The sequence below is a fragment of the Mustela putorius genome, unplaced genomic scaffold (assembly GCF_011764305.1).
Source record: "Mustela putorius furo isolate JIRA1106 unplaced genomic scaffold, ASM1176430v1.1 tig00004041_pilon_pilon_pilon, whole genome shotgun sequence".
Lineage (NCBI taxonomy): Eukaryota > Metazoa > Chordata > Mammalia > Carnivora > Mustelidae > Mustela > Mustela putorius.
Window position 1 is genome coordinate 2,975,140 of NW_025422176.1, and position 25,883 is coordinate 3,001,022.

Here is a 25,883-nt window from a genome sequence, read left to right on the forward strand (position 1 = left end):
GTTGCTGGTCAGAGGACCAGACTTTGAGGACACTGAGTTAGGATACAGGCTAAACTGCTATTATCAAAGAGGCCACAAAGAAGTTTTAAAAAGACAGAAATTTTGCATTCATATGATAATCCCAAGGCAAAAAATCCAGGTCGGTAGGAAGATCAACTCCACATTTTTTTTAAATCCATTCATCTACTGAAGGACACTTAGGTTGCTTCCATACCTTGGTTATTATAAATAATGCCACAAACAAACATGGGAGCAGATAACTCTTTATTTGTGTTTTCATTTCCTTCAAGTAAATACCCAGAAATGGAACTGCTGAATCATATGGTAGTTTTATGTTTAATTTTTTGAGGAAACTTCATACTGTTCTCCATAGTGGCTGCACCAATTAACATTTCCACAAACAGTGCACAAGGGTTCCCTCTTCTCCACATCCTTCTCAGCACTTGTTATTTCTCGGCATTTTGAAAACAGCCATTCTAACAGGTATCAGGTGGTATCTCATTGTGGTTCTGATTTATATTTCCCCCATGGTAAGTGATGTTGAGCCTCTTTTCATGTACTTGTTAGCCATCTAGCTTTCTGCTCTTGAAAAATGTCTATTCAAATCCTTTGTCCATTTTTTATTTTATCTATTTATTTATTTATTTTTAATTTTATTTATTTATTTGAGAGAGAGCGTGAGCAAGGAGAAGGTCAGAGGGAGAAGCAGACTCCCCATGGAGGTGGGAGCCCGATGCGGGACTCGATTCCAGAACTCCAGGATCATGACCCAAGCTGAAGGCAGTTGTCCAACCAACTAAGCCACCCAGGCGCCCCTTTTGTCCATTTTTTAAATTGGATTTTTTTTTTTTTTTTTTGCTATGAGTCACATGAGTTCTTTATATATTTTGGATATTAACACCTTACCAGACATGATTTGCAAATATTTTCTCCTATTCAGTGGGTAACTTTTCATTTTATTTTCTTTGCTGTGAAGCTTTTTAGTTTGATGTAGCCCTACACTTATTTATCACTGCTTTTTGTTGCCTTGTTTTTGGTGTCAAATCCCCAAAATCATCTCCAAGATTGAGGTCAAAGAGTCTACTGTATGCCTGTATTTTCATCCAGGAGTTTTGTGGTTTCAAGTCTTACATGTTAATGTCTTTGAGCCACTTTGAGTTGATTTTAGTATATGGTATGAGAGTGGTACAGTTTTCCCAACACCATTTATTGACAAGACTGTCTTTCTCCATTGTATTCTTGGCTCCTTTATTGTAAATTAACTGATCATATATGCATGCATTTATTTTTAGGCTCTCTATACTGTTTCACTGTTCTGTGTCTGTTTTTATATCAATACCATACTATTTTTGATGACTAGCTTTGTAACATAGTTTGAAATAAGGAAGCTTGATGCTTATACCTTCTCTAGATTGCTTTGACTATTTAGGGACTACTGCAGTTCCATACAAATTTTAAGACTGTCTGTTCTATTTCTGTGAAAAATGCCATTAAAATTTTGATGGGATTTGCACTGAACTTGTAGATTGTTTTGGGTAACAATATTAACAATATTGTTACTAATGGAGTATCTTCCACTTACTTATGTCTTATTCACTCCTTTTCATGTCTTATAGCTTTCAGTGTACAGGTGCTTCACCCCCTTGGTTAATTTTGCTCCTAGGTATTTTGTTCTTTTTGATGTAATTATATGTGGTGTTTTCTTCTTTCTTTCTTTTATTTTTGAGAGAGAGAAAACACAAGCCGGGAGGGAGGGGTAGAGGGAGAGGGAAAGAAAATCCCAAAAAGGCTCAATGCTCAGTACAAGCCCAATGCAGGGCTTGATATCACAACCCTGAGATCATGACCTGAACTGAAATCAAGAGTCAGATGCTTAACCAACTGAGCCACCCAGGCACATCTCTGACAGTTTATTTGTGTATAGAAACACAATGGATTTTTGTAGACAGACTTTATGTCCTGCAACTTTACTGAATTAATAGTTACAAAAGTTTTTTAGTGGAATCTTTATAGTTTTTTATATATATTATGTCATCTGTAAATATTTTTTTCCTTTTTGATTTTGATGCTTTTATTTCTTTTTCTTGCCTAATTGATAATTGTGTTAAATAAAAGAGGCAAGAGTGGGCATCCTTGTATTATTCCTGATTTTAGAGGAAAAGCTTTTAGCTTTTTACTATTGAATATGATGTTAGCTGCAGGCTTGTCATATATGGCTTTTGTTATATATGTTAAGTATGTTCTCTCTATGCCCAGTTTGTTTAGAGTCTTTAAGTGGATGTAGAATTTTGTCAAATGTTTTTCTGCATCTATTGAGGTGCAGAAAAAGACTATAAATAAGACTATTTATAGACTTGTAAATTTTACTATTAGGTGACGGGGTGTGGGCCTATTCTTATTGATTTTGAGGGGCGTTCTCTGAACCTCCTGAATTTTGATGCTCGTTCCCTTTGCCATATTGGGGAAATTCTCCCCAATAATTCTCTCCAGTATACCTTCTGCTCCTCTCTCACTTTCTTCTTCTTCTGGAATCCCAATTATTCTAATGTTGTTTCGTCTTATGGTGTCACTTATCTCTCGAATTCTCCCCTCGTGGTCCAGTAGCTGTTTGTCCCTCTTTTGCTCAGCTTCTTTATTCTCTGTCATTTGGTCTTCTATATCACTCATTCTTTCTTCTGCCTCATTTATCCTAGCAGTTAGAGCCTCCATTTTTGATTGCACCTCATTAATAGCTTTTTTTATTTCAACTTGGTTAGATTTTAGTTCTTTTATTTCTCCAGAAAGGGCTTTTATATCTCTCGAGAGGGTTTCTCTAATATCTTCCATGCCTTTTTTGAGCCCGGCTAGAACCTTGAGAATTGTCATTCTGAACTCTAGATCTGACATATTACCGATGTCTGTATTGATTAGGTCCCTAGCCTTCAGTACTGCCTCTTGTTCTTTTTTTTGTGTTGAATTTTTACGTCTTGTCATTTTGTCCAGATAAGAGTAAATGAAGGGGCAAGTAAAATACTAAAAGGGTGGCAACAACCCCAGGAAAATATGCTTTAACCAAATTAGAAGAGATCCAAAATCGTGAGTGGGGAGAAAGGGGATAAAAAGAGGTTCAAAAAGGAAGAAAGAAAAAAAAAAAAAAGAAAGAAAAGAAAAAAAGAAAAGAAAAGAATTTTTAAAAATTTTTTTAAAAAAATTTTTTTAAAAAAAGAAAACACCTAAGAAAAATGTAAAAAAGAAAAAATATATATATTAGATAAACTAGTAAAAAATCGTTAAAAAAGAAAAAGGTAACAGTTAAAAAAAAAATTTTACCCGAAGGCGAGAAAAAAAAAAAATGAAAAAGAAAAAATTAAATTAACTGCAAGACTAAAAAAAATCACAGGAAAAAAGCCATGAGTTCCGTGCTTGGCTTTCTCCTCCTCTGGAATTCTGCTGCTCTCCTTGGTATTGAAACCGCACTCCTTGGTAGGTGAACTTGGTCTCGGCTGGATTTCTTGTTGATCTTCTGGGGGAGGGGCCTGTTGTAGTGATTCTCAAGTGTCTTTGCCCCAGGCGGAATTACACCGCCCTTACCCGGGGCGGGGCCGGGGTGAGTAATCCGCTCGGGTTTGCTTTCAGGAGCTTTTGTTCCCTGAGCGCTTTCCGTAGAGTTCCAGAGGACAGGAATACAAATGGCGGCCTCCTGGTCTCCGGCCCGGAGGAGCCGAGAGCCCAGGGCCCCACCCCTCAGTGGGCCCTCAGAGAACAGCGCCCAGTTACTCCCGTCTGCCCGACCTCCGGCCGCGCTCCGAGCTCACCGAGCCTGCGACCGGTTCAAGGTAACACGGAGCTGTGAGCTTACTGTCGGCTCTGTCTCTGTAGCCGGCTTTCCCGTTCCAATACCCACAAGCTCTGCGACACTCAGACACCCCCGATCCTTCTGTGACCCTGCGGGACCTGAGGCCACGCTGACCCCGCGTGGGCTTCGCCCCGGTTTAGCCTCTGGAGCGATGTCCCTCAGCGGAACAGACTTTTAAAAGTCCTGATTTTGTGCGCGGTTGCTCCGCTGCTTGCCGGGAGCCGGCCCCTCCCCCCGGGGTCTATCTTCCCGTCGCTTTGGATGCACTTCTCCGCCGGTCCTACCTTTCAGAAAGTGGTTGTCTTAAGATATATTTTTGAAAATTATATTTAAAAATATACTCCAGGGGCACCAGGGTGGCTCACTGAGTTAAAGCCTCTGCCTTCGGCTCAGATCGTGATCCTGCAGTCCTGGGATGGAGCCCCACATCTGGCTCTCTGCTCTGCAGGGAGCCTGCTTCCCCTTCCCCTTTCTTGGAACTCCTGGGTGGCTTGGTCTGGTAGGCTGCTGCCTTTAGCTCAGGTCATGATGCCAGAGTCCTGGGATCAAGCCCCACATCTTGCTCTCTGCTCTGCAGGGAGCCTGCTTCCCCTTCTTTCTCTCTGCCTGCATCTTTGCCTACTTGTCATCTCTGGCAAATAAATAAATAAAATCTAAAAAGAATTTTTTAAAATACATTCCAAAGTGGAAAAGTCTTTCAAAAACATCTAAATAAGGCTACTTATTTAGCATTGATGGTAAATGCTAAAAAAAATTAAAAAGAAAACGACAAGTTAACAACCGCATATTAATTTAAAAGACTACTATATGGCTATTAAAAAGAATTCTATGTAACTACTAAAAATACAATGTGGCCTTGGAAATAATATATATACAGACTACATCACAAAAGGAAATTTCAATATGTTATGTTCTTTAAAAACTAAACACAAACTACCATGTTACATAGTAATAACATTAATATTTTATAAACAATTAAGAAAGATTTATTGAAAAGATGTGAAAAATTTAGAATTTTACTTTCATTAGGTTCCTTCCTTTTCATATCATTACTCAAATTCTTACATTTTAAGGTGTTTTAAATGACAATGATAGTGGAATATCAGGGAAGTAAAAAAGCACCTGTTTTTGTATACAAAGAAAAAAAAAGCAAAAACTACCAGAATCAACTTGCTAAACTCAGAAAAGTATTCAAAGGTTTGCAGCAACGCAATACTTAACCAAGAAAAAGATGAAGACCTTGATGAGCACTGAGTAATATATGGGACTATTGAATCACTGTATTGTACAGCTAAAACTAATATAGCACTGTATGTTAACTACTGTGGAATTAAGATTGAAAAAGGACTACACTTATTGTGATGAGCACTGAGTGACGTAGGGAATTGTTGAATCATTATTACCTAGCAAAACTGTCTTTCAAAAATGAAAGAATAACAAGAAATTAAGACTACCAGACAAACAAAAGTTGAGAGTTCATTACTAGGAGACCTCCATTACAAGAAATGTTAAGAGTTCTTCAGGATGAAACATAAAGATGCTAAATGGTAATATGAAAGCATATTAAAATATAAAACTCATTGTAAAGGTAAATAATGTAGACAAATACAGAACACTATAATGCTATGGTGAGTATAATACATGTAAAATAGTGGTGAGTAAATCACTCATTTTTTGTATAAAAATTAAAAGACAAAAGTATTAAAATACTATACATATAAAAATGTTCATCAGCATACAACATAAAAAAGATGTCAATTGTGACATTAACATAAAGCATGTTCATGTGGAAGAAATAAAATTGAGTTCTGTTTGTGATTGAAGGTCAGTTGTTACTAATTTAAATAGAATATTATAACTATAAAATATTTTATGTAAGTTCCAAGGTAACCATAAAGAAAATACCTACAGAATAAACATAAAACACAAAGAGAAACAAATCAAAGTATGTAATATAAGATAATATATATAATATATATATATGTATAAGATAAATATATATATATTTATGAAAGAAAAAAGTAGAGGACAAAAGAACTATAGAAAAGACAATTTTTAAAATGGCAATGGTGAGCCCTTCCCTATTAATAACTACTTTAAGTTTAAATGAAAAGACCTAAAAAGATATAGAGTGGCCAAAATGGATAAACTAACAATGCCTAACTATAATGCTCTCTACAAGGACCTTTACTTTTTATTTTATTTAAATTCAATTAGCCAAGGTATAGTAGTACATCATTAGTTTTTGATATAATGTTCATTACTTGAGTGTATCACCCAGTGCTCATCAAATCACATGCCCTCTTTAACGCCCATCACCCAGCTACCTCACCCTTCCATATACCTCCCTTTCCACAACCTTCAGTTTGCTTCCTGGAGTCAAGAGTCTCATGTGGTTTATCTCCCTCTCTAATTTCTTCCCAGTTTCCCCCCCTCACCCCTTTCATCCTCTGCATTATTCCTTATGTTCCACACTAGTGAAACCATGTAATTGTCTTTCTCTGGTTGACTTATTTCACTTAGCATAATCCCCTCTAGTTCCATCCATGTCAATGTAAATGGTAGATATTCATCCTGATGTCTAAGTTATATTCCAGTGTATAAATACACCATATCTTCTTTATCCATTCATCTGTTGAAGGACATCTCAGCTCCTTCCACAGTTTGGCTATTGTGGGCATTGCTGTTATGAACATTGGGGTACTGGTGCCCCTTCTTTTCACTGTATCTATGGGTTAAATACTCCAAAGTAGTCATAGTGCAACTGCTCTGTCATAGGGTAGCTCTATTTTTAATGACCTGAGGAACCTCCATATTGTTTACTAGAGTGACTGTACCAGCTTGCATTCCCATCAACAGTGTAAGAGGTCTCCCCTTTCTCCAAATCCTAACCATCACTTGTTATTCTACAAGGAACTTTAGATTTAAGGACATATATAAGCAAAAAAGGAAGGCATGAGAAAAGATATTCACGAGAGAGAGAACAGTATTATATAACGGTTATATCACATAATAAATAATTAAAGTTACAGAAAGATATAACAATTATAAATATATGTGTCCAACATTAGAGCACCTACATATATTAAGTAAACATTGGGAGAGCTACAGGGAAGATTACATAGTAGCAGTATTATATTACATGGAGACTTCAATATCACACTTTCAATAATGGATAAGACATCTAGACAGATAAACAATGATGAAACAGAAGTGAACAACACTAGGGACCAAATGGATCTAATAAGCATTCTAACAGCAGAAAATATACATCTTTTCAAATGCACATAAAACATTCTCCAGGATATATCATATGTTAAGTGACAAAGTATCATACACAATTTTAAGTTGTAAATAACAAATTTAAGACTCAAGTCATATGCCGAGTATCTTTTCAAACCACAATGGGATGAAACCAGGAAGCAAAAGAATAAAAATTTAAAAATTCATAAATGTGGAAATTAAACATAACATTCCTGGAAAACAAATTGTTCAAAAAATGGGGGAAAAAGGAAAGTTAGAAAATATTTTGAGACAAATAAAAAGGAAAATACAAAATATTAAAACCTATGGAATATAGCAAAAACAGCACTAAAAAAGTAGTTAATACTGATAAGTGTTCATTATAAAATAAAAAAGGTAAAAAATACACATCCTAACTTTACATCTCAAAAAACTAGAAAAATAACTAATTCCAAGGTTTGCAGAAGGAAGGAAATAAAAATATTACCAAAAAATAACCAAAATGGAGACTAGAAAAATAGTAAAAGAAATCACTGAAAGTAAGGTTGGTTTTTAAAAAGAGAAAAATAATTGACAAACCTAGTCTAGGTTTGTCAATTCATAGTGCATACAGTGGCTCACTTGATATTCCATAAGTCATTTAGGCTTCTTCACTTTTCTTCATTCTTTTTTCTTTTCACTCCTCTGACTTAATAATTGCAAATAGCCTATCTTCAAGTTTGCTAGTTCATTTTCCTACCTGCTCAACTCTGATGTTGAAACCCTCTAATAAAAATTTTCAAATTAGTACTTACATTTTCCATATTCAGGATTTGTGTGGGTTTTTAAAAAATTACTTCTACCTCTATTAGGATTTTGTTTATGCATAGTTTTCCTCATTTCATTTTGTTGTCTGTGTTCTCTTTTAGGTCACTGAAAATCTTAAAATGACTTTTTGCCAGGTAATTCAGAGATCTGTGTTTCTTTAGGGTCATGTTCTAGTGCTTTATTTTGTTACTTTGGGGCAGGTTTCCGTGTGTGTGTGTGTGTGTGTGTGTGTGCGCGCGCGTGCACGTGCACGTGTTTTGTATGCCTTGTATTTCGTTGATATTTAAATATTTAAAAACAGACATCTCTCATAGTATTTATGGACTAGCTTCATGCATGGGAAGTCCTTCACCCATCACCTCAGGTTTTGGGACCTTAAAATATTTTCTGGGGATGGGTCTTTGGGGTTTTGCATATGTTTTCATTCTGCTATATACGGCCGCTCCAAACTATCTTAATTTCCTTAAGCATCTTGGTGATTTTGTTTCTTTTGTAGTTCTCTGCATATTTTCTGTTGCTTCCTTGGCATCTGAGTGGGGAATTGCACATTTCCTGCTGCCTTAAAATACTTTAAAGTGCTGCAGCATTTGCCTGTGTTTTCCTGTGACTTCCAAACTGTCATCCATAATACATTGCCACTCCCATTAGTTCTCCATTAGGCAAAGCAGAAACCAGTCCCTTGGGCAGTCCCTAGACAAGCCAGAACATTGGATAGAAGTTCTAGTCTTTTCTTTCTGTCCCAAGGGAGTAGCTTGGAATTGGCGCATTTCCTCCTCATTGTGCCATGACATGCTAGTAGAGGAGTTGGGGTGAGAAAACGCCATAAGGTTCCTGCCCTTTTTGGTATTTGACATGCATACATATGCATGCTGCAGCATCCAAACTTGTTTTTGGAGTTTCTAAAAAGGTATGTTTGTCTGCATATTATTGTTAACTTAGTGTCTCTATGGGGAGGAGGGTCTGGAGCTTCCGAGTTCACCATATTTCTGATGTGACTCTCACCTCCTGCTTCTAAGTTACCTCTATCTTCATTTAGTCTTGTTTAATTGCTGTAAGCCTTTTCCTGTTTCCCAAGTTCTGGCAAAATTGATTCTGACATTTTGTGCTTGTTTGTATATACCTTGCCTATGAAGGGACCAGAACCTGGAGTTACCATCTCTGAGAATTTGCTCCTAATGGTTGCTTCTGAGCTCATTCTTGGTGTATGAATAGGATTTCAATAGGTGGACTGATGGTTCAGGCACTCCCATGGAGAGAAAGGGCATGACCATATACAGATGGAAAAGTGCATTATATGTGTTCTGTCATTACATGTAGAACATGGTTGTGTTCCAAGATAACATGTAAAGCATATCAACTATATATAATGCATATATTATCGTGAGGTTAATGACAATTCAGATCATAACCTTGTGATACTACCTAGGTAGCCATGTTGTTAAGAAGAGGTTTAAAAGAGACCTAGAGGAAATCAGTTCAAATATATAAAATAGCAGAGAATGCAGGTAGTGTCTGTCCTTCCTGAGCTAGTTTTGGCATCATTTTAGTTTCAAAGGGGAGGTTGTTATATTTCAACTACTAGGCTCAGCCCTGTTCCAGTCTCTAGAACCTATGCTAACCTCATACACAACATGGGATTCATGATTCTAGTTGTCCATAGTACTCCTTATCTATCCATTCTTCCCTTTTGGTGAATGCAGTGTGTCTAACATATAAACTTATATAAAATATTCTCCCATGGCTTCTTATTGCAGTCAGCATAAATTCTAATCTTCATAGCACGGCTTCCCTCAAACCTTTCATGATTTGACCACTTGATTATTCCTCTAGCTTTACCTTTTGCTATTATTCAGATTCTATCTCTGATCTAGTCAGTTCCCTCCTTTCAAGTCTCCTAGTCTTTGCTGTGTCTATAATATTCTTTGGTTCCATTCATGGACCTTTAGATATCCTATTTGTCTCAGATTTGATGATACTTCCCTTTTTCTCACCACCCCCAAGACAGGTTATGTTGCATTCTGTTAGGTGAACAGCATCCCACATATAACATCTCCTTTTACACTTATGATGTTAGTTTCAAGTTTCTTTCCTCTATCTCCACCAGCGTACAAAATTGAGGGTAAAAACCCTGTAATCATCACTGTATTACCAATTCCTATAAAAGGATAGGCATATAAGTATTTTCATTAAATAAATGAATCAATTTATTACATTACCAAGGGCATCTTGGTTGTAAATAATTAAAGTGTAATAAAAACCGCAACACTGAAATAACAACATACTCAATACCACAAGGTGCTGATTGGTTTGAAGCCTTAGAAGGAACCTGACTTCTGCTCTAAACAGAAATAAATACATACCTATGAGAAGAGACAAGACTGTGGTTTTTCCTGCCCCATTTTGTCCTAGAAGAATAGTGATTTGCCCCTTATATAAATTCAAAGACATGTTGTTTACTACTACTTTGTCACCAAATTCCTGTGAGATAAAAGAAAGAATTGTTATCTGTCACTATCACTTATGAAAGACAAAACACTCACATACTCTACCCTTAGAAGAAACAACATTATAAAACAGGTGAAGGTAGGAGGTACAGGTTTCCAGTTATGCAAGTCATGGGCATGAAAGGTATAGTACAGAGGATATGGTCAATGGTACTATAACAGCATTGTAGGGTGACAGGTGGTAGTTTGCTGGTGGTGAGTGCAACATAACATACACACTTGTCAAATAACTATGTTGTCCACCTGAAGCTAATGTAACACTATGAGTCAACTATAGTTCAACAAAGAAGTAAAAAAAAAAAAAAAAAGCAACCTTATACTACCAACTTGTGAAAAAAGATAATGTGAACAATGAACAACATTTGTAGGTCACTGAGTTTATATATTAGGCAAAATAGGTGTGATCTGGTAAGGAAAATGGAGGCCCTTCTATAGTCTATGTTGGAAGAGTGTAATATAGTAATTACGGGCTTACTCAATTGTAGTAAGAGCTAGGAAACTTCATAGAAGTTGCCACTGATGCCATGATTTCAGCCAGAAGTTTGGTGATTCACAAGAGCATGCCCGGAAATTCTTGAGATTCTAAGCAGAATTAATACATTTACTAATTTCTGAAGCTGTTTCAAAAAATAGAAATGGAAGGAACACTTTCAAACTCTATGAGGCCAGCATTACCTTGATCCCAAAACCAGACAAAGACCCTGCCAGAAAGAAAAATTATAGAGCAATATCCCTGATAAACATGGATGCCAAAATTCTCACTAAGATACTACCCAGTAGGATCCAACACTATATTAAAAAGATTATTCACCATGACCAGATGGGATTATTCCTGGGATGCCAGGGTAGTTTCACATTTGCAAATCAATCAATATGATACACCACATTAATAAAAGAAAGTACAAGAACCATATGATCCTCTCAACTGATGCAGAAAAAGCATTTGATAAAATACAGCATCCTTTCTTGATTAAAATTCTTCAAAATATAGGGATAAAGGGAACATACCTCAATATCATAAAAGCCATCCATGAACAGCCCACAGCAAATATCATTCTCAATGGGGGAAAATCTGAGAGATTTTCCCTAAGGTCAGGAACATGACAGGGATGCCTACTCTCACCATTGCTGTTCAACACAATACTAGAAGTCCTAGCCTCAGCAATCAGACAATGAAAAGAAATAAAAAGCAAACTGGCAAAGAAAAACTCAAACTTTTTCACTCTTCGAAGATGGCATGATACTTCATGTGGAAAATCCTAAAGACTCCACTTCAGCAACATGGCAGGATAAAAAAATCAAGACAGAACTCAGCTGCATTTCTTTTTTTTTCCCATTTTATTTCTTTTCACTGTTCTAAAATTCATTGTTTATACACCAAACCCAGTGCTCCATGTAATATGTGCCCTCCATAATACCCACCACCAGGTGCACCCATCCCTCAATCTTCCTCCCCTCCAAAACCCTCAGTTTGTTTCTCAGAGTCCACAGTCTCTCATGATTTGACTCCCCCTCAGACTTCCCCCATCTCACTTCTCTCCATCTCCCAATGTCCTCCATGTTATTCCTCATGCTCCACAACTAATTACAACTTTAATAGACTTTGGCTTCTAGAAATGACATAGGAAGTGATTATTATAAACTTTCTCCCACTTTTTTACTCCCCTAAATAAAAATTTGTTATAGGACTTCCCCCCCACCTTATTTATGGAGTCATCTTATCTATTAAAAGATATGATAAGCATAGAAATTGTAAGAATATATTTTTATCCATGTTCATCAGGGATATTGGTATGTAATTATCCTCTGAGAGGGGATTTTCTCTGGTTTGGGGATTAAGGTAATGCTGGCTTCATAGAATGAAATTGGAAGTTTTCCCTCCATTTCTACTTTTTGGAACAGTTTCAGAAGAATTTCTGTACACTAACAATGTGATTGAAGAAACAGAAGCGAAGGAATTGATCCTATTTACAATTGCAGCAAAACTCATAAGAGATACCTAGGAATAAACCTAACCAAAGAAATAAAGGATATATACTCTAGAAACTATAGAACACTTATGAAAGAAATTGAGGAAGACACAAAAAGATGGAAAAGCACTCCATGCTCATGGATTGGAAAAATTAACATTGTGAAAATGTCTATAGTACCCAGAGCAATCTACACATTCAGTACAATTCCTATCAAAATTCCATTGGCATTTTTCACAGACCTGGGACAAACAATCCCCAAATTTATATGGAACCAGAAAGGATACCAAATAGTCAGGAGAATGTTGAAAAAGAAAACCAAAACTGGGGGCATCACGTTGCCTGACTTCATCCTATATTGCAAAGCTGTTATCATTAAAACAGCATGGTACTGGCACAAAACAGGCACATAGATCAATGGAACAGAACAGAGAGCCAAGATATGGACTCTCAACTAATTTTTAACAAAGCAGGAATGAATATCCAATGGAAAAAAAAGACAGTCTCTTCCATAAGCGGTGCTGGGAAAATTGGACAGCCACAAAGAGAAGAATGAAACTGAATTACTTTCTTCCATCGTATGCAGAGATAAACTCAAAATGGATGAAAGACTTCAGTATGGGAAAGGAATCCATCAAAATTCTAGAGGAGAACACAGGCAGTCACAGCAATTTCTTGCAATACACATCTCTAAAGGCAAAGGAAACAAAAGCAAAACTAAAGTATTTGGACCTTATCAAGATAAAAAGTTCTGCACAGCAAAGGACATAGTCAACAAAACTAAAAGGTAACCTATGGAATGGAAGAAGATATTTACAAATGACAGTACAGAGGGCTGGTATCCAAGATCTTTAAAGAACTTCTCAAAATCAACATCTGGAAAACAAAAAATCCAGTCAAAGAATGGGCAGAAGACATGAACAGACACTTCTCCCAAGAATACATACAAATGGCCAAAGACACATGAAAAAATGCTCCATATTACTTGTCATCAGGAAAATACATATCAAAACTACAATGACATACCACCTTACACCAGTTAGAGTGGCAAAAATTAACAAGTCAGGAAACAACAAATGTTGGAAAGGTTGTGGAGAAAGGTGACCTCTCTTACACTGTTGGTAGGAATGCAAGCTGGTATAGCCACTCTGGAAAACAGTATGGAGTTTCCTCAGGATGTTCAAAATAGAGCTACCCTACGACTCAGCAATTGCACTACTGGGTATTTACCCCCAAAATACAGATGTAGTGAAAGAAGGGGCACATGCACCCCAATGTTCATAGCAGCAATGTCTACAATAGCCAAACTGTGGAAGGAGCTGAGATGTCCTTCAACAGATGAAACGATTAAGAAGATGTGGTTCAGATATAGAATGGAGTATTAGTCAGCCATCAGAAAGGATGACTACCTACCATTTACATTGATATGGATGGAACTACAGGGGATTATGCTAAGTGAAATAAGTTAAGGAGAGAAAGACAGTATCATATGGTTTCACTCATATGCAGAATATAAGGAATAGTGTAGAGTATTGCAGGGACAAGGAGAAAAAACTGATTGGGAAGAAATCAGAGAGGGACACAAACCATGACTCCAGGAAACAAACTGATGGTTGTGGAAAGGGAGTTGAGTGCGGGGATGGGGTAACTGGTTGATGGGCAGTAAGGAGGTCATGTGAAGTGATGAGCACTGGGTGTTATATGCAACTAATGTATTACTGAACTTTACAAGAAAAGCTACTAATGTATTATTTGTTGGCTAACTGAATTTAAGGTAAGAGGAAAAGAAGATAAAAACTAAAAAGAAACATAACTTATAGTGATAAAAACTAATTTCTAAAATGAAAATATAATGCATGATATATACAAATGCAGGTTAGATGCTGCAAAAGAAAAAAGAAAAAGAGGAGAGAGGCAAGATGGTGGAGGAGTAGCCAACTGATAGGACATCAGGTCTCAGGAGTTCAGCTACATAGTTATCAAACCATTCTGAATACCTACAAACTCAAACTCAACAGGAGATGGAAGAGCAGAGCAGAAATTCTAGGAACAGAAAATCGATCACTTTCTGGAAAGTAGGATATGTGGAAAAGTGAATCTAAAGCTACAGCAAGACAGACCATGGTGGGAGGGGCTGGCTCCCAGCAAGCAGTAGAGCAGCACAGCACAAAATCAGAAATTTTAGAAGTCTACTCCACTGAGGGACATCAATCTAGAGGGTAACCGGGGGTGGAACACTTGTGGAGATAGTATGGTCTCAGGTCCCGCGGGGTCACAGAAACAACGGGAATTTCTGAGTGTGGCAGAACTCCCAGGCATCAGAGCAGGGAAGCCGACTACAGAGACAGAGCCGAGGAGTGAGCTTTCAGATCAGGGTTACATTAAGCCATGATCCAAGGCACAGTCAGGCCACTGTTCTTCGAGAAGAGACCCCACAAGGGACAGATCCAGGGAGATTCACCTTCCTCCTCTGGGAGGAGCAGTGTGGCAGGAATCTCCTGGGTTTGGAGACTCCAAACAGGGCTGTGCACCAGAGATAGAAACACTCAGTCACAGGCTGGGTGGGCACAGAACATGGCCGGAGACCAGGGAGACAGGAGTGATTGATGGCTTATCTCTGAGCACACTGAGGAGTGGGACCCTAAGCTCGGCTCCTCCAGACCAGAAATTAGAAGGCCACCATTTTCATTCCTGTCCTCCAGAGCTTTATGGAAAGTATTCAGGGAACAAAAGCTCCTGAGACCAAACCCAAGCAGATTACTTAGCCTAGCCCCTGGCAAGGGTGGTGCAATTCTGCCTGGGGCAAAGACATTTGAGAATCACTGCAACAGGCCCCTCCTCCCAGAAGATTACCAAGAAAATCCAGCCAAGACCAAACTCACCAATCAAGGAGAAGAGCAGAACTCCAGAGCTAAGGGGAAAGCAATGCAAACAATTCATGGCTTTTTCCCCATGATCCTTTAGTCTTGCAAAGTTAATTTTTTTCTTATTTTATTTTTCTTATTCCTTTTTTTAAACTTTCCTCTTTTAACATTTTTTAACTAGTTTATCTTAACAATACCTTTCTTAAGAAAAAAATAAGTCATTATTATAGTTCTATTTTATCCCTTCATTGTATTAAACCTTATTTTTTGTATACATATAGGTTTTTTCTAAAAAGTTTTGGGATACAAATTCTTCTAATAGATCAAAATATACCCTAAATTAAGCACAGAGTTTTGTTCTGGTCTCCTGCCTGAGCACATGCACTCCTCTTTTTTTTCTTTTCCAATTTACCTTATCAATCCCTTTTTTAGAATTTTTTAAAATTTTTCATCTTTATAGTCATATTCCATCCCTTCAATGTATTTACCCTTATTTTTGGTGTGTGCATATATGTGTGTACACACACACACACACACAAATAAGGGTAAATACATTATATGTATCTTTTAAAAATTTTCATCTTTATAGTCATATCCCATCCCTTTAATGTATTTACCCTTACTTGTGTGCATGTACTTGTGTATGTATATACATATACACACATACACACACACACACACACACACACACACACACACACACACAATTTCTTTAAAATTTTGGGAGGTAGCTTCTTCTAAGAGACCAAAATACACTCAAAGTCAAGTGGGTGGCTCTGTTCTATTCACCAGTCATATATATATATACACATATACACACACACACACACACACACACACACACACACACATATATATATATTTTAATTTCTTTTTCCCTCCTTTCTTCTCCCCCCAGTCTTGGGTCTCTTCTGATTTGGTTATCATACATTTTCTGGGGTCTTTGGAACCCTTTTAGTATTTTATTCCATCGTTCATATATTCTTTTTTTTTCCATTTTTAATTATGATTGGTTTTTTAAAATAATTTTTTAAAAAACATATAATGTATTATTAGCCTCAGGGGTCATTCATATATTCTTATCTGGATAAAATGACAAGGCGGAAAAACTCACCACAAAAATAACCAAGAGGCAGCACCAACCGCTAGAAACCTTGGTCCCTACAGACCAATATGGACATTGGTAATATGTCAGAACTAGAGTTTAGAATGATGATTCCGAAGGTGCTAGCTGGGCTTGAAAAAGGCATGGGAGATATTAGAAAATATCTTTCTGAAGAAATAAAATCCTTTTCTGGAGAAATAAAAGAACAAAAATCTAACCAAGTTGAAATTAAAAAAAGCTACTAATGAGGTGGAATCAAAAATGGAGGCTCTTACTGCCAGGATAAAAGAGGCAGAAGAGAGAATTAGTGATATAGAAGACCAAATGATGGAGAATAAAGAAGCTGAGCAAAAGAGAGACAAACAACTACTGGAACACGAGGGGAGAATTTGAGAGATAAGTGATACCATAAGACGAAACAACATTAGAATAATTGGGATTCCAGAAAAAGAAGAAAGAGAGGGGGGAAGAGGGTATATTGGAGTGAATTATAGTAGAGAATTTCCCTAATATGGCAAAGGGAACAAACATCAAAATCCAGAAGGCACAGAGAGCCCCCCTCAAAACCAATAAAAATAGGTCCACACCTTGTCATCTAATAGTAAAACTTACAAATCTCAGTGACAAAGAGAAAATCCTGAAAGAAGCTCAGTACAAGAAGTCTGTAACATACAATGGTAGAAATATTAGATTGGTAGCAGACTTATCCACTGAGACCTGGCAGGCCACAAAAAATACTGGCACCAAATGAGAAAGACATGCAGCCAAGAACTGTATCCAGATAGGTTATCACTGAAATAGAAGGATAGATAAAAAGGCTCCAGGACAAACAAAAATGAAAGGAATTTGCAAACTCCAAAGCAGCCCTACAGAAAATATTGAAAGGGGTCCTCTAAGCAAAGAGAGAGCAAAGTAGTAGACCAGAAAGGAACAGAGACAATAAGTCACTTATTGTCTAAGTAAGTCACTTATAGACAATACAGTGGCACTAAATCTGTATCTTCCAATAGTTACCTGGAATGTAAATGGACTAAGTGCCCCAATCAAAAGACACAAGGTATCAGAATGGATAGAAAAATAAAACCCATCAATATGCAGTCTACAAGAAACTCATTTTAGACGCAAAGACACCTCCAGATTTAAGGTGAGGGGATGGAAAACAACTTACCATGCTAATGGACATCAAAAGAAAGCTGAGGTGACAATCATTGTATCAGATAAATTTGATCTTAAGCCAAAGACTATAATAAGAGATGAGGAAGGACACTATATCATACTCAAAGGGTCTGTCCAACAAGAAGCTCTAACAATTTTAATATCTATGCCCCTAACATGGGAGCAGCCAACTATATAAGCCAAATAATAACAAAATCAAAGAAACACATTGACAATAATACAATAATAGTAGGGGACTTTAACACCCCTATCACTGAAATGGGCAGATCATCCAAACAAAAGATCAACAAGGAAATAAAGGCCTTAAAAGACACACTGGACCAGATGGACATCACAGATATATTCAGAACATTCTATCCCAAAGCAACAGAATACACAGTCTTCTCTAGTGCACATGGAACATTCTCCAGAAATGATTACATCTTGGGTCACAGATCAGGTCTCAACTGGTATCAAAAGTTTGGGATCATTCTCTGCATATTTTAAGACCACAATGCTCTGAAACTAGAACTCCATCACAAGAGGAAAGTTGGAAAGAACTCAAATACATGGAGGCTAAAGAGCATCCTACTAAAGAATGAATGGGCCAACCAGGAAATTAAAGACGAATTGAAAAAAGTCCTGGAAACAAATGAGAATGAAAACACAACTGTTCAAAATATGTGGGACACAGCAACGGTGGTCCTGAGAAGAAAATACATAGAGATACAGCCTTTCTCAAGAAACAAGAAAGGTCTCAAGTACACAACCTAACCCTACACCTAAAGGAGCTGGAGGAAGAACACAAAGAAAGCCCAAATTCAGCAGGAGAAGAGAAATAATAAAGATCAGAGCTGAAAGCAGTGAAATAGAAACAAAAAGAACAGGAGCTTGTTCTTTGAAAGAATTAACTAGGAGCTGGTTCTTTGAAAGAATGAATAAGATTGATAAGCCCTTAGCCAGACTTATCAAAAAGAAAAGAGAAAGGACCGAAATAAATAAAAACATGAATGAAAAGAGGAGAGATCACAACCAACACCAAAGAAATACAAACAATTATAAGAATATATTTTGATCAACTTTACGCCAGCAAATTTGACAATCTGGAAGAAATGGATGCATTCCTAGAGACTTATTAACTACCAAAACAGAACCAGCAAGAAATAGAAAACCTTAAAATACCCATACCAGTAAAGAGATTGAAGCAGTAATCAAAAATCTTCCACAAACAAGAGCCCAGGGCCAGATGGCTTCCCAGGGGAATTCTACCAAGCATTTAAAGAAGAATTAATACCTACTCTACCGAAACTATAGAAATGGAAGGAAAACCTCCAATCTCACTTTATGAGGCCAGCATTACCTTCATCTCAAAACCAGACAAAGACCCAATCAAAAAGGAGAATTACAGACCAATATTCCTGATGAAGATGGATGCAAAAATTCTCACCAAAATACTAGCTAATAGGATCCAATAAGTCATTAAAAGTATTATTCACAACAAACCAAGTGGGATTTATTCTGGGGCTGCAAGGTTGGTTCAACATTCACAAAACAACTTGATACAATACGTTAATAAAAGAAAGAACAAGAACCATCTGTTACTCTCAATAGATGCTGAAAAAGCATTTGACAAAGCAAGCATTGCTTCCTGATCAAAACTCTTCACAGTGTAGGCATAGAGGGCAGATTCCTCAATATCATCAAAGCCATCTATGAAAAACCCACAGTGAATATCATTCTCAATGGGGAAAAACTGAGAGCTTTTCCCCTAAGGTCCGGAACATGGCACGGCTGTCTACTGTCACCACTGCTATTCAACATAGTACTGGAAGTCCCAGCCTCAGCAATCAGACAACAAAAAGAAATAAAAGGCATCTGAATTGGCAAAGGAGAAGTCAAACTCTCACTCTTTGTAGATGATATGGTCCTTTATGTGGAAAACCCAAAAGACTCCACCCAAAACTGCTAGAACTCATACAGGAATTCAGTAAAGTGTCAGGATATAAAATCAATGCACAGAAATCAGTCGCATTTCTATACCAACAGCAAGACAGAAGAATGAGAAATTAAAGAGTCAATCCCATTTACAACTATATCCAAAACCATAAAATACCTAGGAATAAACCTAACTAAGGAGGCAAAGAATCTGTATTCAGAAAACTATAAAGTCCTCATGAAAGAAATTGAGGAAGACACAAAGTGAAGGAAAAATGTTCCATGCTCATGGATTGGAAGAACAAATATTGTGAAAATGTCTCTGCTACCTAAAGCAATCTACACATTTAATGCAATCCCTATCAAAATACCATCCATTTTTTTTTCAAAGAAATAGAACAAATAATTTTAAAATTTATATGGAACCAGAAAGGACCTCAAATTGCCAGAGGAATGTTGAAAAAGAAAACCAAAGTTGGCATCATCACAATTCCAGACTTCAAACTCTATTACAAAGCTGTAATCCTCAAGACAGTATGATACTGGCACAAAAACAAACACATAGATCTATGGAACAGAATAGACACCCCAGAAATGGACCCTCAACTCTATGGTCAACTAATCTTTAACAAAGTAGGAAAAAATATCCAATGGAAAAAAGACAGTCTCTTCAACAAATGCTTTTGGTAAAATTGGACAGCCACATGCAGAAGAATGAAACTGGACCATTTCCTTACACCACACATGATAACAGACTCCAAATGGATGAAAGACCTCAATGTGAGACAGGAATCCATCCAAATCTTTAAGGAGAACAGAGGCAATAACCTCTTGGACCTCAGCTGCTCCAACTTCTTTCTAGAAACATTGCCAAAGGCCAGGGAAGCAGGGCAAAAATCAACAATTGGGACTTCATCAAGATCAAAAGCTTTGCACAGCAAAGGAAACAATCAACAAAACCAAAAGACAACCAAAAGAATGAGAGATATTTGATATACCTACTCTGTGCTTACTGAGTTATCACAACAGCAAATATTTGAGATATTTGCAAATGACGTATCAGATAAAGGGCTAGTATCCAACAATCTATAAATAACTTATCAAACTTAACACCCAATGAACAAGTAATCTAATCTAAAGAAATGGGCAGAAGACATGAACAGACATTTCTGCAAAGACATCCAACTGGCCAACAGACACATGAAAAAATCCTCAACATCACTTGGCATCAGGGAAATACAAATCAAAACCACTGTGAGATATCACCTCACACCAGTCAGAAAGGCTAAAATTAACAAGTCAGGAAATGACAGATGTTGGCAAGAATGTGAAGAAAGGGGAACCCTCCTACATAGTTAATGGGAATGCAAGCTGGTGCAACCACTCTGGAAAACAGCATGGAGGTTCCTCAAAAAGTTGAAAATAGAGCTGACCTATGACCCACCCATAGCACTGCTAGGTGTTTACCCCCAAAATACAAATGTAGCGATACAAAGGGGCACATGCACGTGAATGTTTATAGCAGCAATGTGCACAATGGCCAAACTAGGGAGTTTCACTGCTAGGAAATCAGCATGAAAAGTGGGTCCACAGACCCACTCCCCAGTGAAACAAGAAAAGTTGTGAAAATTCAAAACCAAAACAACAACAAAAAAATCACATATCATCTTCAGGAATTGTCCTAAGGGAGCACAGGAAACAAGAAACATGTATTTAAGAAAATCTACTGCAACTTGGTAAATGACAGACTTGCTGTTTTTAACATGCTAGTCTAGTTTCTCATTCTAGGAATTATTCTAGTTTACTCCTCTTCCTTCGGTGTCCTCCCACCCCCCAGTATTCTCAGTTCTGTTGGCAATCTCTTGGATCTGTCCATTTGTCTTCATGTACACTTCCACAACCCTTATCCAATTCTTATTTCTTATAAAAAGTAGCACCCAGTCTTCTTTTTCCCATTCTTTTCCTTTTCAACTCCCCACCCTTCAACACCCTGTTTTCCATACTGTAGCCAAAATGATCTTTAAAACACGTGTATCATTTTCCTCTAGTGATCACCAATCAATGGCTTTCCAATGAAGCTATTTATTATCATTCTTTTGCCTCCAAATATACTGACTTCTTTTTGCTCCTCAAATACATGGAGATCTTTCTCACCTCAGTTCATTGAATTTGCTATTTGCTCACTGTGGGTATTATTCTTTTCTTATTTAGCTTTTCAAAAAAATTAGTTCTACTCATTTTTCAGATCTCAGCTCAAAGGTCATCTCCTCAGAGAGATTTCCCTTTAACTACATTTAGTGTCATCCTCTGCACTTACACTCAGATGTTACTAAGGTACCTAGCTTATTTTCTTCACAGAATTTATTACAAAATTGAAATATCACTTGTTGACAAGCCCATCAGAGGAGATTAAAAGCATAATGAAGTAAATACTATAGTGTAAAGATATATCTATGCATTCTATGGATATCTCTTAAATTACAATTATACTGCTTATGACCCATTCATTATTAAGCATATTATTTGTTTTCTAGAAATGGCCAGTTACAAATCCAGGGCACAGTATATGGCTTTCAGTCTTTGCAGGAAAAAGAGACCTTTGAAAGAAATACCTTGTGCAAATGTTTGATCTGGATACCTGCCACCAAAGTAGTAGGTTCAGGCTCAAAATACTTGTTTGGAGCTTCCCCACAGTTTTTCATCTCTTCTTTCTTCCTTCTAGTTTTTGGTTCACCAAACCAGTAGGAGTGCTACAAAGAAAGCCAAAATGTAATTACTAGGATGAGCTTTCAGAAATGAAGCATTTCATCTGAACACATCTATAATGAATAAAATGACTGACTTAGTAATCAAAATGGGCCTACAAAGAAAAGTCCAGGACCAGATATCATCACTGGTACCAACCATTTAAACAAGAGTTAACGAAAATTGTTCTCTAAACCTTTCAAAAATGTAAGAGAAAGGAACAGTTTTTAACTCATTCTATGAGCTCAGTATTACTTGAAAAGCCAACCCCAAAGTCAGACAAAGACATCACAAGGAAAATAAACTACAGACCAATATCCCTTATTAATACAGATTTTAAAATCTTCAAAATATACTTGTAAACTAAATCTAATAGCATATCAAAAGGAATATTCATCATGGCACAGTGGGACTTATCCTAGGAATTCAGAGAGGTTTAATGTACAAAAATCAATCAATGAAATATATCACACTAATAGAACAAATGGAACATGATCATTTCAACTGAAACAAATAAAGCCTCTGACAAAGTGTTTCAGGATTAAAAAAACACTTGGAAAACTAGGAACAGTTTCTTTTTTTTTAAAGATTTTATTTATTTATTTGACAGAGAGAAATCACAAGTAAGCAGAGAGGCAGGCAGAGAGAGAGAGGAGGAGGAAGCAGACTCCCTGCTGAGCAGAGACCCCGATGCGGGACTCGATCCCAGGACCCTGAGATTATGACCTGAGCCGAAGGCAGCGGCTTAACCCACTGAGCCACCCAGGCGCCTTAGGAACAGTTTCTTGAAATTCATCAGGGAACTTATGAAAAAACCCACAGCTTAGTTTTCAATAGTGAAAGACTTGAGCTTTTCCTCTAAAATCAGGAATAAGACAAGGATACCTGCTTTCATCCTTGCTATTCACAGAAATAAAAGATAACCAAACTGGAAAGAAAGAAGTAAAACTACCTATATTTGAAGATAATGTGATTCTACATACTGATATGCCCAAAGAATCCTCTCCTATATACACTATTAGAGCTAATAAACAAATTCAGCAAAGAGGCAGGATACAAGATCAACATGCATACATCAGTTGTGAACTATGAACAATATGAAAAGAAAATCCTATTCTAACAATTCTATTTATAATAGGATCCAAAAGAGTAAAATACTTAGGAACAAAGTTAGAGAGGTGAACGACTCATATACTGAAACTATAACACCTCAATGAAAGAATTTAAAGACAATATAAATAGAAAGACAAAAAAGAAAAAGAAAGTTCATGGACTGAAAGGCATTATTTTTCTGGTGGTGGGGGGTGATTTCGAGATCATCATTGCGTGCTTTGCACTGATTCCCAGAGTTCCCTGCATCACAGGGCTCCAGGGGCCCACAGTGCTGACATGTTCTTTCCTGGCTGTTTTCCTTTTCTGTCTCATTTCCCCCTCTTTCTGATCCTTACAAATAAATTTCAAACCCTGTGAGAGACAGCACTTTTAATACAGCACTACTACTTAAAGCAATCAACAGATTCACTGTAATTCCTATAAATATTCTAATGGTTACTTTTACAGATATAGAGAAGCTGATCCCAAGTTCTTATGGACTCCAAGACCTCCTAATAGCCAAAAAAATCTTGAAAAAGAAGAGAAAAAGCTGGATGACATTTTCAGATTTTAAAACTTACTATAAAACTATAGTAATCAAACAGTGTGGTATTGACAAAAGAACAGATGTATAGGCCAATGCAATAAACTTAAGTATGCAAGAGTGAAACCATACATTTATGGTCAATCAATTTGCAACAAGGGTGCTAAGACCATTCAATGGGGAAAAAAACAGTCTTTCCAAAGAATGGTATTGGGACAAAAGGATATCCACAGCCAAAAAATGAAGCTGAATCCCTATCTCATACTATATGAAAATCAACTCAAAACTGATCAGTGATCTAAATTTAACGATAAAACCATACAATTCTTTTTTTAAAAACCATCAAATTCTTAGAAGAAAACACAGGGGTAAATTTTGATGACTTTGGATTAGATATGACACAAAATTCACAAGCAACAAAAATTTTTTAATTGGCTTTGAATCAAAGTTAAAAATTACTGTGCATGGAAGAGTACTACAAAGAGAATGAGAAGATAAACCAGAGAATGGAATAAAATATTTGTAAATCATGTATCTGATAAGGATCTACTGTCCAGAATATATATTTAAAAAAAGTCACAGAGTTTGAATAGACATTTCTGTAAGTAACATATCCAATGGCCAAGAAGCAAGCCCATGAAAATATCTCAACATGATTAATCATTAGAGAAATGCATATCAAAACCATGAGACCACTTTATACCCACAAGGATGGCCATCATAAAGGAAAAAGAATAAAAAAGGGTTTTGAGGCTGTGGAGAAATTGGAACCCCGGTACATTGCTTGTGGGAATGTACAAATGGTGCAGTCACTGCAGAAAACAGTTTAGTGATTACTGAAGACAGGAAACAGAATTATCCTAAGTACTAGCAATTCTACTCCAAGGTATATTCCCAAAAGAACTGAAACAGGTACACAAGCAAATATTTATAGATAAATATTCCTAGCAGCGCTATTCAAACAGCCAAAAGATGACCTACATTTCAAACTATAGGTTGATAAAGGAATTGTCCTATATACTTACAATGGAATGTTATTCGGTAATCAAAAAGAATGAAGTGCTGATACATATTCATGTATAAACTTCAAAAACATTATGTTAAGTGAAAGAAGCTGAATAGTCACATATTATATGATTTTATTTATAAAAGACATCCAGAATAGTAAGTCCATAGAAAAAGAAAGCTGATTAGTGCTTGCTAGGGGCTTTGGGATAGGGAAAAATGGGATGTGACTTCTTAATGGGTATAAGGCTTTATTTTTGGGGGTGATAAATATTTTGGAACTAGATATGTGCAAGTACATTGTAAATGTACTAACCTCCCATGTTTTGTTCCACTTCAAAATAGTTAGTTTTAACATATGAATTTCATTGGAATTAAAAATTTTAAGGTGAAAAAAGAAATGAAGTACTCTAAGAACTTGAAAAAACACTGGCTTACTCTGTGGCTATTGCATACTTCAAGGGATTGAACTTTGCAGCAAAATTGTGTATTATTTATGTCTCTAGGATTTAGAAGTAAAAATTGTTTTGAAATGTTAGTGTTCAGGAAGAAGAGACAAAACGGAATTATTCAACAATGAAGTCACAGCCAATGCATTTTATCACACTCAGAATACTTTCTTTGTACTGTATATTATTCAGGAATAATGTGGAGGGCAAGATGCAGAAACTCTTCCACTCTAAGTAAACTGCTCTACTCCTTGAAAGTAAACAGGTGGTAAGGACAGAGATACGGGAAATAACCAATCCTCTACTTACCAGGATCTAAGAAATCATTGCATGTTATTTAGCTGGGAAAATCTTCTGCAGACTTTCAGGTTTCTTTATCCCTCAATCTAATTTACAATGTACCATGTAGCTGAAGAAGAGTTCTATTACTCGCAATTTTTAAATGTATGGGGTTTCAGTGTCTTATCCACAGATATGCATTTGCATATGTGGAAGGCTTTAAGAGATCAAGAAATAGCTAGCATTTTCATATGGCTGGCATGCACAGGCAAATTATTCTGCATCTGACCTTTTGATTTGCCTATAAATATTAAAAGAAATAGGCTCAAAAGGACTATGACTTTTTATAAT

General features: G+C 36.7%; 1 protein-coding gene across 1 annotated transcript in view; it reads right to left on the reverse strand.

Moving 5' to 3' along the window:
- Positions 1-25,883, reverse strand: part of LOC101693462 (phospholipid-transporting ATPase ABCA3-like) — a 181,217-nt gene that overhangs the window by 115,169 nt on the left and 40,165 nt on the right. Inside the window, exons 11-12 of the mRNA XM_045072708.1 lie at positions 22,031-22,168; positions 10,246-10,363 (exon numbers count right to left, since the gene is read on the reverse strand). Of these exons, the coding sequence (XP_044928643.1) occupies positions 10,246-10,363; positions 22,031-22,168 (256 nt within the window). The remainder of the gene's footprint in view (positions 1-10,245; positions 10,364-22,030; positions 22,169-25,883) is intronic.